General features: G+C 39.4%; 1 protein-coding gene across 7 annotated transcripts in view; it reads left to right on the forward strand.

Annotated features, from left to right (window-relative positions):
• The first annotated feature begins 384 nt into the window (after window positions 1-384).
• Window positions 385-15,928, forward strand: part of TAFA5 (TAFA chemokine like family member 5) — a 467,230-nt gene continuing 451,686 nt past the window's right edge. For 2 of the 7 annotated variants that reach the window (XR_008508408.1, XR_008508409.1), the window contains exon 1: window positions 390-1,515. Coding sequence is in view for 3 of the 7 variants with exons in the window: in XM_036400615.2 (XP_036256508.1) it covers window positions 1,404-1,515 (112 nt within the window). In the remaining 4 variants the exon portion in view is untranslated. Of the gene's footprint in view, window positions 1,516-15,928 lie in introns of all 7 variants that reach the window. The other 5 variants (XR_008508410.1, XM_036400616.2, XM_036400615.2 and 2 more) reach the window with 4 other exon arrangements.

Genomic DNA, 15,928 nt, shown 5'->3' on the forward strand with positions numbered 1-15,928 from the left:
GCCGCACCGTGCAGGTGAGGGGACTGGGAGAGACAATTCCCTGGGCCACTTCTTCTGTCGAGACCCGGTGTCAGCCGAGAGCAAAGATTCCCAGAGGAGGCTCGGGGCGGGCACCGCCTCCGCTCCCTTCCCCTCTGCTCCGCTCCCGGCCCGGTGGCTCCTCCGCGCCGCCTCCCCCGCCGTGGGCAGACGCTGGGGGCCGGAGCCGGCTCTACCCCACCGAGGCACAGGGCTCGCCCCTCGGCCCCTGCCCACCGCACAGCCCGCTCCAACCGCCGGCCCCGCAGGGCTGGCAGCAGCCTCCGCGGGGAGAGGGACAGGGACAGGGACTGTCGCCCCGCGGCTCCTCCCTCCCTAAACCCGGCGGGCGCCGCCCCGGGAACGGGAGCGGGGAGCGGCGCGGGGCCGGGGGGCGATGCGAGCCCCGGGGCGGGCACGCACCTCCGGCTGGGAGGAGAGCGGAGCGGAGATGGGAAGGACCGCTCTGCTCGGAGCGCTGAGCACCTGTGGGCGTGACCGCCGGCCCCCCTCCTCCTCCTCCTCCCGCTTCCCTTTACTTGAAGGGCCAGCGCCGCTGTAGCGGCAGAGCCTGAGAGCGGAGCGGGCGGCGCTCGGAGAGGAGGAGACCCGCCGCCGACCCTCCGCCTCAAGTGTCCCGGCCCATCCCGCACCTCCGCCCCGTCGAGCCGCAGGACCTGTCGGGAGGGCAGCTCAGGCTGGACAGGCCGTGGGGGGACGGGGCTGTCCTCGCCCTGCGGGCGCTGGGCCGGGGCGCGGATCGCCCTCTCTGCGCGGAGCTGCCCGCGGAGCCCTGCCCGGCGGGCGGCGGTGGCGCCGGGCTGCCCTCGCCCCTCGGTGGCCCCCGCGGCCATGTTGGCCTGGGCTGAGGGGCGGCCGCGCCCTGAGCGGGGGTCGCCGTAGAGCCGCGGGCGGGCGGGGGAGGCGCCGCGTTAGCACCGCCGGGGCCCGCGCTCCGCCTGCGGGGGCTGCCCCCGGGGACGAGGAGGCAGGGGGAAGGACAGCAAGCGGAACAACTTCTGCAAATTAAAAACAGAAAAGAAAAAAATTAAAAAAGAGAGGCTTGTTCGTGGGAAATCTTCGAAGCTCAGTACCACGCGAGGCATCCCAGCCGCAGTGAAACCCTCCATGCTAGTGCACCCCACCACAGTGACAGGAGGGAAGCTGGCTGTGGCCGCTGTTCCCAAGCCCCGCTTGCGTTAAAGTCGCCTTGGCTTTCTGGCTGGAAGATGATTCCTGCGACAGGACCATGTTGCTGATGATGAACAGCAGAGTCGTTGGAAAATGCCTTCCTTGAGGATTACACGTGGACCAAGGCCATCAGTCGAGGGGAGAGCTGGCTGGTGAAACTGTCTGACTTTCCCCCCGCTGGGGAAGTGGCTTCAATGGCTCCATCTCCCAGGAGAAGCAGCAGGAAAGATGCCAGCGCCTTGCCAAGCATGTCCTCAACTTTCTGGGCTATCATGATCCTGGCTAGTCTCCTAATCGCTTACTGCAGTAAGTACATATTTGTCCTGGTGCTTTTGCTGGGCATACATCTACACCCTTCCCACGTGAGGTAACACTTCAGGCGAGGGCCAAGCTCTGAAGCCGGCAGGCACAGGTACTGTGCCTTAGACTTGCCCCTCAGCACATCTCCCCCCACTCCCCTGTGGCAAAGCAGGCAGACCGGCACTTTAATACTGCTGCTTCTCAGGAGAGTAAGATGTCCTTAGGTTGTAAATGTGGTATTTCCAGTCCAAATAGCATCATCTCTTGGATTTTAGAAACAAACTTTCTAGCGGTAGTAGCCCTGATCCACTGTTCACTGTTTATTGTCAGATGTTACCAGATTCCTCTGAGGTTGCTCCCTCCACATACACACTCTCCTGACTCTGTCCACCTTCCATGAAGGGGAGCTAGTTTGCTTATGTTCATTTTTTTAGGAAGCACGTACTTCATCAAGTGGCAGATGTCTTAACATCCTGGGATCATATGTGATGCTCTGAAATTCCATAGGAGCAAGTGTTGGCACTTTCTTAGCATATCCTCAGCAGTTTAGTAAGTCCATGTTGCCAGTTTTAGAGCTGCATCTCAGGTTATCAGTAAAGTTTTTTATATTCTTTTTTCAGGCTTGATTAGATTTTCCATTAATTACAGTGTTGCAGATAAGGTATCTGTAAGAATCAAGTACTTGGACTATAAACACTTTAAAAGTTCTTTATTTTTTCCTGCTTTTTTGTTTTTTTGGTAATTTTTGTTTGTTTTCCTTTCAGCAAGAATAATTTTCAAGCAGTTATATAATGTTAATGGAGTTAATGCCCACACTTCAAGTTAGGGAATGCAAGTTAGTCCATAGCACCAGAGTAGGAAACTTGCAAAGAGAATAGAAAAAGCAATTTTTAATCAATAATAAAAAAAAAAAAACCCCACAATTTATCAGGAAGGACCCACACAGCTTTGCCAAAATGAATCTATGCTGCATTTTCCCACCCTGAGCTGAATGGGGTCTGTAATTTACCCATGGTGCATATTGCTTTCATCAGCTGTAGCATAAAAGATTTTGCACTAGTCTTGTCTGGTTGAACTGTAATAGGTGTAGGCTCTGATGAATAGGAAATAGATGCTGGTTTGCAGGAGCATACCTGCTGCATTTCTTAACCCTGTATTCCGTTTCCTCCAGCTGTATTACACTGACCATTTTGCCATGTATGTGTTCTGGGGTTTTTTCAAAACAACATTGTAATTGGTTAGGAGAACCTTTAATTCACTTCTGTTTTGTGTATTCCAGGGCTTCTTTATACTGACGACACTGAAAGTTAATTATGCCAAAAGGAATAACATATATTGTAATAGTTTGGGGTTTTTTTTTGTTATTTAGCACATTTTGCATTACACTTCTCATTAATAAAATTATATTAAACAGGCCACACTTTTAATAATATAATTTTGTACATAATACTGTATTCAATGTGATAATGTAGAGGATATACTAAACAACATAGTGAGTTTTAAAATAATTTATCGTATCACGGGAGTGCATATTACAGAATGAATAGTTCAATAGCAAAGGGAATTCAGTTTGGTATTAGTGATAGGAAATATTTTGTTAAGTTTGTGTTAGAAGTGTCCAAAGCATCACAGGCTTCTTATGAGAAGATATGAGATCTTCTGTGCATACATTTTCAATCAGCATGGCCTCAAAAAGAGTTAACCGTGAACTTTGACACTTCAGAAATTATTTATTTTCAGCAATGAGAAGTTGGATGTTTTATCCTAAGGAATGTAGTCATCCATTTGAATTGTTACATATTGTTCATTGTTTACTGATGAAAAATGCAAATGTTGGTCAATAATCTCAAGGCATTTTCTAGTGTGCTTAAAGATCAGTTTCTAATTATTTCTTTCAGACAGTGTAGATGGTGTTCCTCAAATATGTAGTACACTCTTCATTTCATATAGCACTAAAAAGCACCATGCTGCTTAAAATATGCAGTGTCGAAACACTCCACCATTTATGTAATGCTTCACTGATTTGACAATTGCAATTCCAAATGTTAATGAAGCATCATGAACATTTTCTCTAGTGGTAGTATTTGAGACATTGAAAAAAAATGGTTTTTGCTCTGTGAAAAATCAAGATTAAAAAAAGTGAAGCTATTTCTAGGTAAAGCAGCACTTCAGATTTTATGAATTCTCTTAATAATCAGCTAGTGTTTAATCAGTCTTTTTACATCTGATGCTTGTTTTTGAAGAAAAGCAAATTTGGGTTTTGGGGAGTACATGATGACTTTTAAAAATGTTTTATAAATAACAGGATTGCCATATTTCTTAGGAAGTAAAAGAAAAGAAATTTGACTATGTAAGGTGGTCTCTATTTTCCCCCACACCTTGTTGTCAGGAGTGCAGAAGTATAACAATAAAGGTGAACATATTATCAAACTAATTACAGGAACTTAATATTTTGTTATATCATTGTATCATTCTACTGAAAACAAACCCTGCAGCTTCTAAACAAAATCTGGAAAATAACTTTTCCATTTTTCCTTTCTTAATAGCACTGTAAATACAATTTTGATGTATCTTGCCTATTTCCATTTTTAATGTTAGTCTGAAAAAGCTTATTTCTGAATCAGTTATTTGAACATTCCTTCTCCTTCTCCTAGTTACTTTGTGAATCTTTGTTTCTGGAAGTGTATTTGTTGTACAATAGTCATTCCTATTACTGGGAGCAACCAGTAAACACCATACTGTAAGTTCTACTTGACAGATAAGCTTATTTATAAAGAATGTTCTGGATGTACATGTACAACCCATTAGACTTTCATTTATGCTTTAGTTTCTGAAGCCCAGTTATGTTCCTATTGATGTGGTAAAATGATAAACTGATAATTTTTTCTTTCTTAAATGTTTAGATTATACTTAGGGATAATGGCTCCATCCTATGGTGGAAGAGAAACCTGCATCAAATCAATTAGGTTAGTTGCTATAGTGATAAATATAATGTAATATTCTCCATCTGGAGGAAAATGGTCTGATTTGATAGGCTCTCAACAGGGGAAGGCAAAAACAAAGTAGTAGAAATAGACTGTGTGTGGTCCTTGGTGTGACCAACAAGGAGTTGTTTTGCTAAGCAGAAGCATCATTAAATGCAAAGACAGCCTCAGAAGGCTCTCCTGGTAGAGGGTGGCCACCTTCATGGCAATTCAGAATTAAGAGTTGTGACATTTTATGATTCCGTACGTGTATCTTGCATACTTGCTTAATAAACAATAGTAAACCAGACAGAAATACCTACAGTGAATACCTCACATTGTGTTTTTTACTGTTGAAAAGGTAAAATGAATAGATTTGTTGGGTTTTTTTGTTTGTTTGGGTTTTTTTTCTTCTTTATAACTGGAGTATTTTACCATGCTTGAAAGTTTTGTCAAATTAAGGAAATTCTATGTGGTATCACAGCTGCCTGCTACATCAGGAATCTAAATAACATAGTTTTGATCCAGAACTGCTTTTTAGTGCATTTATTCAGTTGACTTTGCTATAAATACTGAAAGGCTTTTAATATGTAAATGGTAACTTTTAAAAGCAATATAGGAATTAGCTTTTAGCAAATTTGTGGCAGTTACAAGCTTTTACTTTTCCTTATTTATATTGTTTTCTAAGCCTAAGGAGTTGAACTTTAGAGCCCTGTGCTGTTCTGTTAAGTTAATACTTCTGAGGGTAAGTAAATGGGTTTTTTTAAAAGGAGTTACCAAAACTGAATGGTACTTGGAAAATTGACCTCCTTGCTTTAGTACAGTGTATGGAAGAGAGCAGTATGAAACTCAGAATTTATGCTTACTAAATAATTATAGTACTAGGAAGAAGGAATCTAAATGTCCAAAATGCAAAGTAATTCCCATAACACAGAGATGTTTTTGCTATTGCTGAGCAGGGCTTACACAGAACCAAGGCCTTTTCTGCTTTCCTTATTCCACACTGGTGAGGAAATTGCAAGTACATTGCAGGTTAGGAGGAGGCACAGTCAGAGCAGGTGACTCCTACTGACCAAAGGGATATTCCAGACCATGTGACATCATGCTCAGTGTGTGAAATGGGGGGAAGAAGAAGGGGAAGTTTGCAGTGATGGTGTTTGTCTTCCATTGTTGTACATGATGGAGATGGTGGAACACCTGCCTGCCCAGGGGAAGGGATGAAGTAATTTCTTGTTTTGCTTTGCCTGTGTGCATGACTTTTGCTTTCCCTATTAAACTATCTTTCTCTCAACCCAGGAGTTTTCTGGCTTTTTCCTTTCTGATTCGTTCCCCAGTCTTGCTCATGGGGAGAGAGTGAGCAGCTGCCTGGGGTTTGGTTCCTGGATGGGGCTAAACCACAAAAAAATACTATGTTAACCTTACCTTAAATTGAGATCCTGCTACATATTGGGTAGACATGGCTCATTTGAGAAATGCCTTTTCATTGTCCTGTGCTGGAGTTGCTTTCTGTCTAAAAGGCATGGGCTACTATGGTCTCCAGGTCTTGTTTCCTTATTTGAGACTGCCAGCAGGAATGGCAATTAACTGTGACTGTCATCTGGCCACTTCTACACCAGGGGCTACCATATCATCATGCATAAGCTACTGAACATCTGTTAGATGGTAAATGGTGACTGCCCATTTATGTTGGATGCAAACAAATCAGCTCTGAAAGAAAGCCTACAGCTCCTGTTATGGATCTGTTATCATTCGGGTCCCTTCTGTTTTCAAAACTGAAAACCACAGATTTTTAAAAAATCTGTTTACCTGATCTGTAATGTTATTATATTTTCTGCGAGAATTACTGTGTACATATTTTTCCCAAACTGTGTATGCAGAATGTGACATAGAGAACAACTGTTGTAAGTTGAACTTTTTTCAGTCTAATTTGTATATAGAAAGAAAGAATAATGCTTTTATGAAATTAAATAGGATAAGTAAAACATTAAAATTCTATTCCTTTATGTACTGTCCCAGTTGCTCCTTTTGAAGCAGGCTCAATTTTTGTGATAAAACCAGAATTGGTTGCTTTATTGCTTAGAACTTGATGGCCTCTACAACATACTACCTGCCAATGTGGGTACCAAGTTGACACCAAGATTGTCTCAGCAGTTTGTTGTAGTCTGTCCAGATGATGTATTACATAGAAGTCCTTGGCATCAATGTAAGAAATGTCTTCTTACTGCTTTGAATATTGAATTTGACCCTTTAAGGCTACGTAAGCACTGTTACAATTTCTCAAATGTGTTTGAATTCTGGCTATTCATACTTCCATTGCAAGTATAACCACTGATGTGGATGGATAATGGGAAGTAGATAGGGGGGGGAAACTAGAAGAAAATGATATTTTCAATTAAATACATAGTAGAGAAGTATTCCATGTCTTTCAGCTGGATTGACAGGACAGAGATTGGGACCTCTTTGACAGTTTTTTTTGGTGCTATTTATGTAATGTACTATTTTTTTCTTCCATATACTATGAAGATGGTACTGGGGTCATGGAGTAGAGCTCTGCTGCTCCAGCTAAGGGTGTAAACATGAGTTGGATTAGATTTTCTTTTACTGGAGTCCCATTAATCTTTTGGTCTTCTTTACTGATGCCACTGAAGAAGCAGTAGAAAGTCCTTCACTGAGCCTAGCCTTTATGAGTGTGTATTTTCCTACTCATTCTTCTCTGCTAGGAGGAGATGGTATGAAATGTCTCAGTTTTTAAGATGTAATTTAGTACTTTCTTAGAGAGTGCTCTAACCATAAGGCTATTACATGGGAAAATAACCATTGACAGCTAGTCCAGCATCTGGCATGTCAAATATTCTTTATTAGAGGTGTGCGTTGAATGTTGTCAATAACTCAAAAATGCACTTGGATACTGAGCTTCATATAGAAGTGTTAGATACATAGGCAAATCCAAGTGGTTTGATTAGCCACAATCTTCCTGGTCTGCATATTCTTTGTTGCTAAATTCAAACTAGAATGTTTCCATGCTTGATCTCATGTTTGATTGGGTGTGTTGTTCCACTGTTGGGCTGGGAATCTATTTTTTAATTTTTTTTCTGAGTTTAAATCTAAGTTAGATTGCTTTTTGGACAGATGGTTGGCAAATATGCTTATTGTCTATGTTTTGAAAGTCATCTCTTCATGCTTTTGTGTTAGCCCTACAAATAGGAAAATGTTATGTGGTGACTACTTGAAAATATATGACCCGTATTTAGACCATGTTTTCCAATATTTTTGGTATAGAGGTTTATTTCAAAGAGTTTGTGCATGTTTTTCAAAAAAGGACTGGTCATAACAAGTAAAATGGTAGAGGGTTTTGCATCTATGTGATCGTTGGATCTCTTCCAAACCATGTGGCCTGGGTATTATTTTGATCTCTGAACGGACTGCTTCTTCAAATGCTTGATTGCTTTCAGATAAGAGTGAGGAGTATGACTATTTTTTAAAAGGGTCTCTGAGCAACAACCCCTTTGGTTTTCTCCTGAGTAGCATCCACTTACTGAATATCATCTCTGCTTTTGAAGTGGTAGGAGAAGTCCTAAGACTTCTCTTCATTGCCTGTGGAGCATTACAGCAATAAGGAAGTTGCTTCTCTAGAAGAAATTGTTATTTATTTTGCCAAATTATATCTTGTTGGACAAAACATAAACTATATGTAGAGAGACCTCTAGCTTAAATTTTTCTTGTTACAGTGCCCTTCAAGACTGTTGGTTGGTGTGACTTATTTATAGTTCTGATGGTTTTTTAGTTTGTTTATATATGTTTATTTATTTTGTATATTTCTGCCTCTGCCCTTGTGATGGAAGGGACCTTTAATGGTCAGCTAGTCCCAAACCCCCTGCCATGGTCAGTGCCACCTTCCTCTAGACCAGGTTGCTCAGACCCCCATTCAGCCTGACCTTGAGCAGTTTCAGGGGTGAGAACTTTTCTGAGCAACCTGTTCCAGTTCCTCAATACCCTCACATTAAAAAGGTGCATCCTAATATCTAATCTAAACCTACCCTCTTTCAATTTGAAGCTACTAATGCTTTGAAACATTTCTCCTTATCCTATCACTAAATGGCCAAATAAAAGGTCCCATTCCCAGGTTTCCTCATTCTCTTGCAGTCCAAGTTAACCCAGGCCTTTATCTGACCCTTGGCTTCAAGAATCCTCCTCCACTGTCATGTCCTGCTCTTCCAAGAGGAGAGTGTTTTAACAGGGCAGGATCTTATGATGTTTTTAGGATCACATACCTTACATAATAAAGCATCCTTCTGCCTTTGCTTGCAACTGACTGTAGTAATCTATGCTATGACCCCATTGTTCATTCTAGTGTTTGGAAGGTCTGGTAGTGGGACTGTCTCTGTTTTTGTTTTGTGTGGAGGTTAATTCTAGAACATAGTTAACAGATGTGTTCTGTTTGTATTTTCTGTACCAGAAACAGCCCAGAGTAAAAGCCAAGAACAGAATGCCTATGAGATCAGAAATATTTTAGATTGCAAGTTATATTTGTTGGGTTAATTCCTGTTTTTTCATCCATTGTAGGGGAGAATTTTACTGACCAACTTTATTTAAGCATAGCTTTAGAACCTGATGACTCTGTCATCTGAGAGAAGGGTCCTTAATTCTTACAGAAATGAGAAATCACTACATATGGAAAAGAAAAAAATCGCTACATATGAAACAAGTCTAACTAAAGTAGATGGAAATTCTTTCTGAGTTCTTGCCAATCCTAGTATAATTTATGGTGGCTTTGACCTTTGCTCTTGGAACTCTTTTTTTCGGATCATCCTCTAATGCTGATCATGACAAATGTGTTCTAAGAGATGATAAACTGACTAATAGAGATACCTTTAACCCTGAATACCTCTATCACTCTTCATACTTTCAGCTGTCAATATTCCTTTCAGGGATATTTAATTTTTCCATTGAACTAGACCAATGGAAAGTTCGGCAGAGCATCTTAGCCAGGTGACAGAAGTGAGTTTAAGTTAAGCTGTTGCAGTGTTCATTAAATGGCTCAGTTGAACGTAGAAATCTTGAAATGCTGTGAGAACAGTGGCTTCTGGCACTTCTTCTAGCAGACCCAGAGGAAGCCCACAGAAGTGATCAGGGGGCTGAAGCCTATGAAGACCACTAGAGAGAGTTGGAGTTATTCAGCCTGGGGAAGAGAAGGCTTATACCTTGCAGTATATCAAGTGGGCTTGTGAGAAAGATGGAGAAAGATGTTTTACCAGAGCCTGTAGTGACAGGACAAAGAGCAATAGTTTAAACTGAAAGAGAGTAGATTCATATGTAAGAAGTCCTTTACTGTGAGGGTGGTGAGACACTGGCACAGGTTGCCCAGAGAAGCTGTGGATGCCCAGTCCCTGGAAGTGTTCAAGATCAGGCTGATCGGGGCTTTGAGCAGCCTGGTCTAGTGGAAGGTGCCCCTGCCCATGGTAGTGGGGATTGGAACTAGATAATCTTAAAGGGTCCCTTCCAACTCAAACCAGTCTATGACTTTCATTCTCTTGCTTTAAATTAAACAAATACAAGTGTAACAGATATTGAGGGTTTACTTGTTACTGATACCATTCTCTTGCGTTACTGAAAGGGTTCACTAGGTTCTCTGTCAGTAATGCTCTATTGAACATTCATTCTAAGGTGAGAGTATATATGGTTTTGTGTATATATGTGCTCAGTAAAAACCACATCAATATTTAAAATAAAAATAAGAGGCTTTAAAATTTGATATCACCAAATGTAACTGAAAGGTAATAATTTTGATGAAATTACCTGCTCTAAAGCATTTGACATAACATGTGCTTGTAGAGCATAATATCTGGAATTATGATTCTTTTAAGGTATCATTTTAAAGAACTTTCACAGATATTTTCATTTTAAGTTACCAGCTGCAGCCAGGGAAACAAACAAACAAACAAAACCACCAAACCCAAATATAAATGTTCTGAAAGTCAGATCCTTATAGATTAAAAGAAACAGCTGACAAAGGATTTCAGTTTCATCTGAACAAGACAGGTTTTTCCTTACTTTAGATTTCTGCAGTGTAGTCATCTATATTTACCATATAAAAGTCAGTGAAAGCATAAACATTTTCACAGTGCAGTTCATGTGGCCTTATTAAGATACATGATAGAGATTAGAGTTTGATGTAAATTGTGCTGCAGAAGTGCTTGTCTTTGTTGGCAGATAGACAACTTGCTAAGATCTTAACATGTATGTTATCACATTAATCCAGTCCATCATTACAACATCTTTAGGATGTTGCTCTTCCTATTTTCAAGGCCCACATTTAATATTAAAATGTTTAATGCCAAGTAACTGGTTCAGTATTTCTATAGGGAAGAAAAACACAGAAAAATGGGCTTGTGATACAGATTGATTGAGACTGTAGGTCAAGGTACTGAATTAATGCAGCAAAGGATTTGTACAATTTGAGGGATGTATTTGTCATAAATTACTGAGATTTTCTGAAGACATCTTTGCAAACAGTTTTAATCCCAAATATTTTTTTGCAATGTTTTGTCTTACTATAAATTCTCCAGTTTCTTTGACAGTATTGTCACACTCTGGACACTAAAAATTCTGTCTTCCCCCAGAAGTTGGAACCTGTGTGAATTTCAGTGTGTGCCAAAGGTTATCAGCTTTACCATTCCCTTTTTTCTCTTTTTTAAGCCTCTTCCATATGAAACAATATTGAACACATTTTCACCATGCAAACTTTTATAGTGTGGTTAAAACATTTGAAACACCTTCATCTACTACTGACTTAGGTAAGAAAAAGTTTAAAGGTGAATAATGTGTACATGTTTATAAGAACACAGGGACAAAGAAGACCTGAAATGCTTACCTTGAATATCAAAGGAGATATGAAGAAAAGAGGAGCTTAGTATGAAAAATGTTATGTGGTTATTTTTGGGAGGATACTGGGCTTTATGACCTGAGATGTTCCTTCAGTTCTCCATTCTTCAGTCTAAGTGCTATTTCTACAGTCCTTTTCATCTGGAGAGATTTGCTGCCTCTATAGTTCATTGTTTTATAAATATGTTATTGTTCAAGGAATATATTGCTTTTCACCTTTTTTCACCGTAAATATATCTTCATGGATTCTTTGTCTTAAAGCTGTTCTGTTCTGGTTGTGCTGCCTGTGTAACTAAAGACCTCTACTTTAATTCTGTCTACAGATGTAGAATGATTTACTCATCATGGTTTAGAAATGGTATTCTCCAATTTAGTACTCTCACTAAAAAGACCCCAAACACTGTTCCCCCCTCCACCCGACCTCCTGTTGGAGGCACAAAACATTATGGGTTGAGAAAAGAACAATGTACTGGAAACAGAAATGAGATAAGAAGTGAACAGTAACAGCAACAACGGTAATAGAAGTGTGCAAAAGAGAGTGATTCACATGCAAAAATGGTCACTGTGGACTCTATGAGAATAAACAAGACCTGACAGTTCCCCTGCCATGTTTTCCTGACCAGAAGGAACCCCTTCTCCCCAGAAGTGAGAGTGCCCTTCCCCTTCACCTGGCAATGACCTCAGGTCTTATGGAATAATCTCTCTGTCCTAGGCATGCCCCCTCCCAGCTACTGCTAAAAATTAGCCCTGACATTTGATGGCAATGTAGGTATTCATTGGCATATTGTAGGTATACATTGAAATATTCTTTGGTATAAATAGTACACTGGCTTCATAGGATTGACATTGTACTGACAATAGGTAATATTAAGAATCATTCTCTGTTGTTTTCTCCAATAATTAATCTCTTTATAGAGGAAAAGGATGTCCTCTAGAATCCTCAACTTCACAGAGTGAAACTAATCTTTTCCTGTAGTATTTTCATTTAAGCATAGACACAAATATCAAATGGTGCACCTGTCTCATTTTCTTAGTAAATTTCCTGGAAATTATAGTTTTGGTGGGTTTTTTTTTTTTTTTTTTTGTCTCCATCTAAGACCAAATATGTAGAAAAGAAGAAAACATCTCCTACATTGTCTAATTAGAGCACATTCCCAATTTATTTCACTACCTTTCCTTTCACAGTTTAAAATAAATAACCATTTCCTTCCTGAGGGCTTCTTTTTGAATTTAGTGTTCAGTGTTGGCATTGAGTTCCGATATTAGTTTTCTATCTTTCGTATTTTTCAGTTTTGCTTCCTTATTTTTCTTATCTAAGGTCAGGTGAATTGCCCCTACTGTATGTCTTGCCACTTTCTGAAGTGCTTTTTTGTTAGTTGGCATGACAGCTACTGCTATGTGAATCACAGTTTGTCAGTGACTTCTCAGACAAATTAACTTGATATATGTGTAGAGAATTTTTCTCCCACCTGCTAGATCTGCAGAGATTTGAGAATTGAGCTTTTTTATCTTGGTTTTTTTTCTTCCTACATCAGGTTCTCTGAGCCCAATTATAAAGTCTGTGATACAGCATACTGTAGTCTTGAGTCTAATACCTTGTTAGAATTTAGTTTAAAATTTCTTCTGCTGTTTTCAATTATTTTGGAAGTATATTAAGCAACAGATATGATTTTGCATAGAAGGTTAGTAGTACTGAAGTGCTGAGGAAAAAATATGCTTTCAGTTTCAGTGCATGTAATTTGAACAAGCCTTTTAGGTTGCCAGAATGCTGGAGAGCCCTGGTAGATGTGATGGTTATGTACCAATTGTCATGACAAGAGCCCCTAAGTTTCAGATGGCTGTCAATATTGCTGAGGTCCTCCTATATGTTTCATGTGACAAAGGACACCTGTGGTTTGGCTGAATAGTATCCATTTTTGCAGGAACAGAAACAACTGTTGTAAAAGTGGGTGTCAGGAAGCTAGAACTTAAATCATAGCTAGTTGGTTTTGGTCTTTGTTTGAAGGTGATGGTGACATGAAGCATATGGAATGAGAATTACAGAGCTCTTCTGTAAAGTCAAATAGCAACATTTCTGAAGTATGCTTTTGACCAATTTTTTGTTCTTACTTTGCTTCTGATTTACTTTTCTCAGTCTATATTTCTATAAATTCACATATTTAATGTAACAGTGTAACACTGTAGCTGAATTTTAGTGATCAAAATGTAGCATTTTTTCCTTACATCTCTAAATCTGCACCTTTTTTTCTTTCACAGATGATCAGAGATAGTGCCCTAAGTTGGGCATTGTTGCTTCTGTTTCAATTTTTAATTTAAGTTTATTTAGAAGGGAAAAATATGCATTTCACGAAATAATGGAGGATTAAAATTTTGAGTTAAATCAGGTACATGTGATGGAGAACTTTCAGAGAAAATTCTGTCATTAAATAATGAAAGTTTCTGAATCCACACTGAAGCTTATCTGTGTGTTGGTTACTTTTCCTCTTATCTACATCTCCCTTATGTTATAGATATCTCTTTTTTTCTCCGTCCTGTCTTGGTCTCCTATTCAGTTCAACATAGTTTTTCTGACAGACTTTCACAGTTCAGATAAAAACAAAATAAACAGAGGGATACACATACGAGAAGACCATTTGATACTCTGGATCACCCACTTCAGTTTTGCTTCATTGGGAACAAATGTGTCTCTCTGGGTTTCCCACAGGCACCTGAGTCTGAAACATTACTGCTAGTCAGGAAGCTGTACCTGCTGAGAGCATACACTTGTGCCTCCTTGCTCAATGCAAGAACTGTCGTAGCGCAGGAGTTAAAGTGGTTACAATCTGTCAAAATGTTCATTCCTACCTTTTGTAGTATTTTAGCTGAGAGACAGGAAAATCAAGATCTTACAGAACTTGTATTGGCAAATTCATTTACTTGCTGTGTACACTTAACAGGAATCTTGGCCACAAAGTTCATGAAATGTTGCAGTGCTTGCATCTATAAAACACAATAGTGATAAGCATAAAAGTGTATTTTCTCCTGCACTGAAAGTAGTTCTTGCTGGGACTGTTCTCAGACAGAGTGCATGTTTTTTGATACATTTAACACCTACATATATTAACAGTTTATATTATTCTAGGAAAAATACTACAATGTTGATTTCCTAAAAACAAGGAACTTAAGCAAGTTTAAGTACAAAAGATGAGGAATGATTCATTTTATGTAAACAGTTGAAAAGCTTCTCTTTAAATTAATTGCAGATGATGAAAAAGTATTAATGGTGAAAAGAGAAGACTTCTTTTTTCTTTACTTGGATTTAAGATGACTAATATTGAAACAACACATTGGAAATTTGCAGTGGTGTCAGAGCCGCTGGAACTAACAAAGGAAGAAGAGCTTCCACATAAGAAATGCATACAGATAATATCAAGATATTATCTTGATATTGAGAGTAGCAAACTCTCAATATTTCTAACTCTGTTGAAATTAGATATACAGCTTTTTTTTGAAAGAAGCTAGATTTCTAAAGGTAACTTTGAGCTATTACTTTAAATGTGATTTAGTTCTTTGTTCATTTTCGTTTCTATACCTTATTTGAAGAATTTTTCATCTAAATGTGAAACTTTTATGAATACCAGAAATTAGTAACTTTTGTTTCTACAGCCTATTTTGGAGAGTGACTCTATCTGTACCAAGTATAGTCCATGTACACACAGCATAAGCCTCATTTTATAGTAGAATTTCTTCTCCATTGACTTACTAGATTCTATACAGATAAAAAACCAAATCTATGTAAGATCACACAGAATTACAGAATTAATAAGGTTGGAAATGACTTTTGAGATCATGCAGTCCAACTTATGACCTTACACCCCCTTGCCAACTAGACCTTGGCAGTAAATGCCAGATCCAGTGTTTTATTGAACATCTCCAGGGATGGTGACTCCACCAGCTCTCCAGGCAGCCTGTTCCAATGCCCAGACACTCCTTCTGTGAAGAACAGATGAGTCTCAATTCATTCAAGAAGATTAATCTCAATTTTCCATGAAGAATATTGATTGTACATTAATAAGATGTTTCTAAACTTAATTTTCTTCATATGTTTTCAGTAACATTGAAGAAGAGTGGTTGCTGTGTGTGTTTTTGCAGAAAGGCATAATGCAACTGCTATTTTTGCCTTTTATAAAAGATGTACTACCTCCATGAACTTAAATGTTATTTTTTAAAGAGAAGGGAGTAAAAATCTATGACATAAATTCTTGTGAGCAGCAAATTTGGCTGGTACATGATCAGGCAAAAGAAACTAGTCTTTTTTTACACTTCAAGTATGAGGTACAGACTAATTATGTGAAGCTCAAAAACATGTGTCAAGGAGTTTTATGGGCCCCATTACCTTTCAGGTTCATAAAACACTGCCAACAAGCATGTCCCTCTCTCTCCTTTGGAGAATAAATAGCTCAATTAATTTATAGGAGTCTTTCCATTTTGTGTGTAAAAGAAGAAAATGAAGGTAAATTAATCTGCATAAATTGGATTGTATTCTATTAATCTTGTGGGAATTAGTATCGCTATGATGCTAATACCATCATAAA

Source organism: Molothrus ater, chromosome 5 (assembly GCF_012460135.2).
Source record: "Molothrus ater isolate BHLD 08-10-18 breed brown headed cowbird chromosome 5, BPBGC_Mater_1.1, whole genome shotgun sequence".
NCBI lineage: Eukaryota > Metazoa > Chordata > Aves > Passeriformes > Icteridae > Molothrus > Molothrus ater.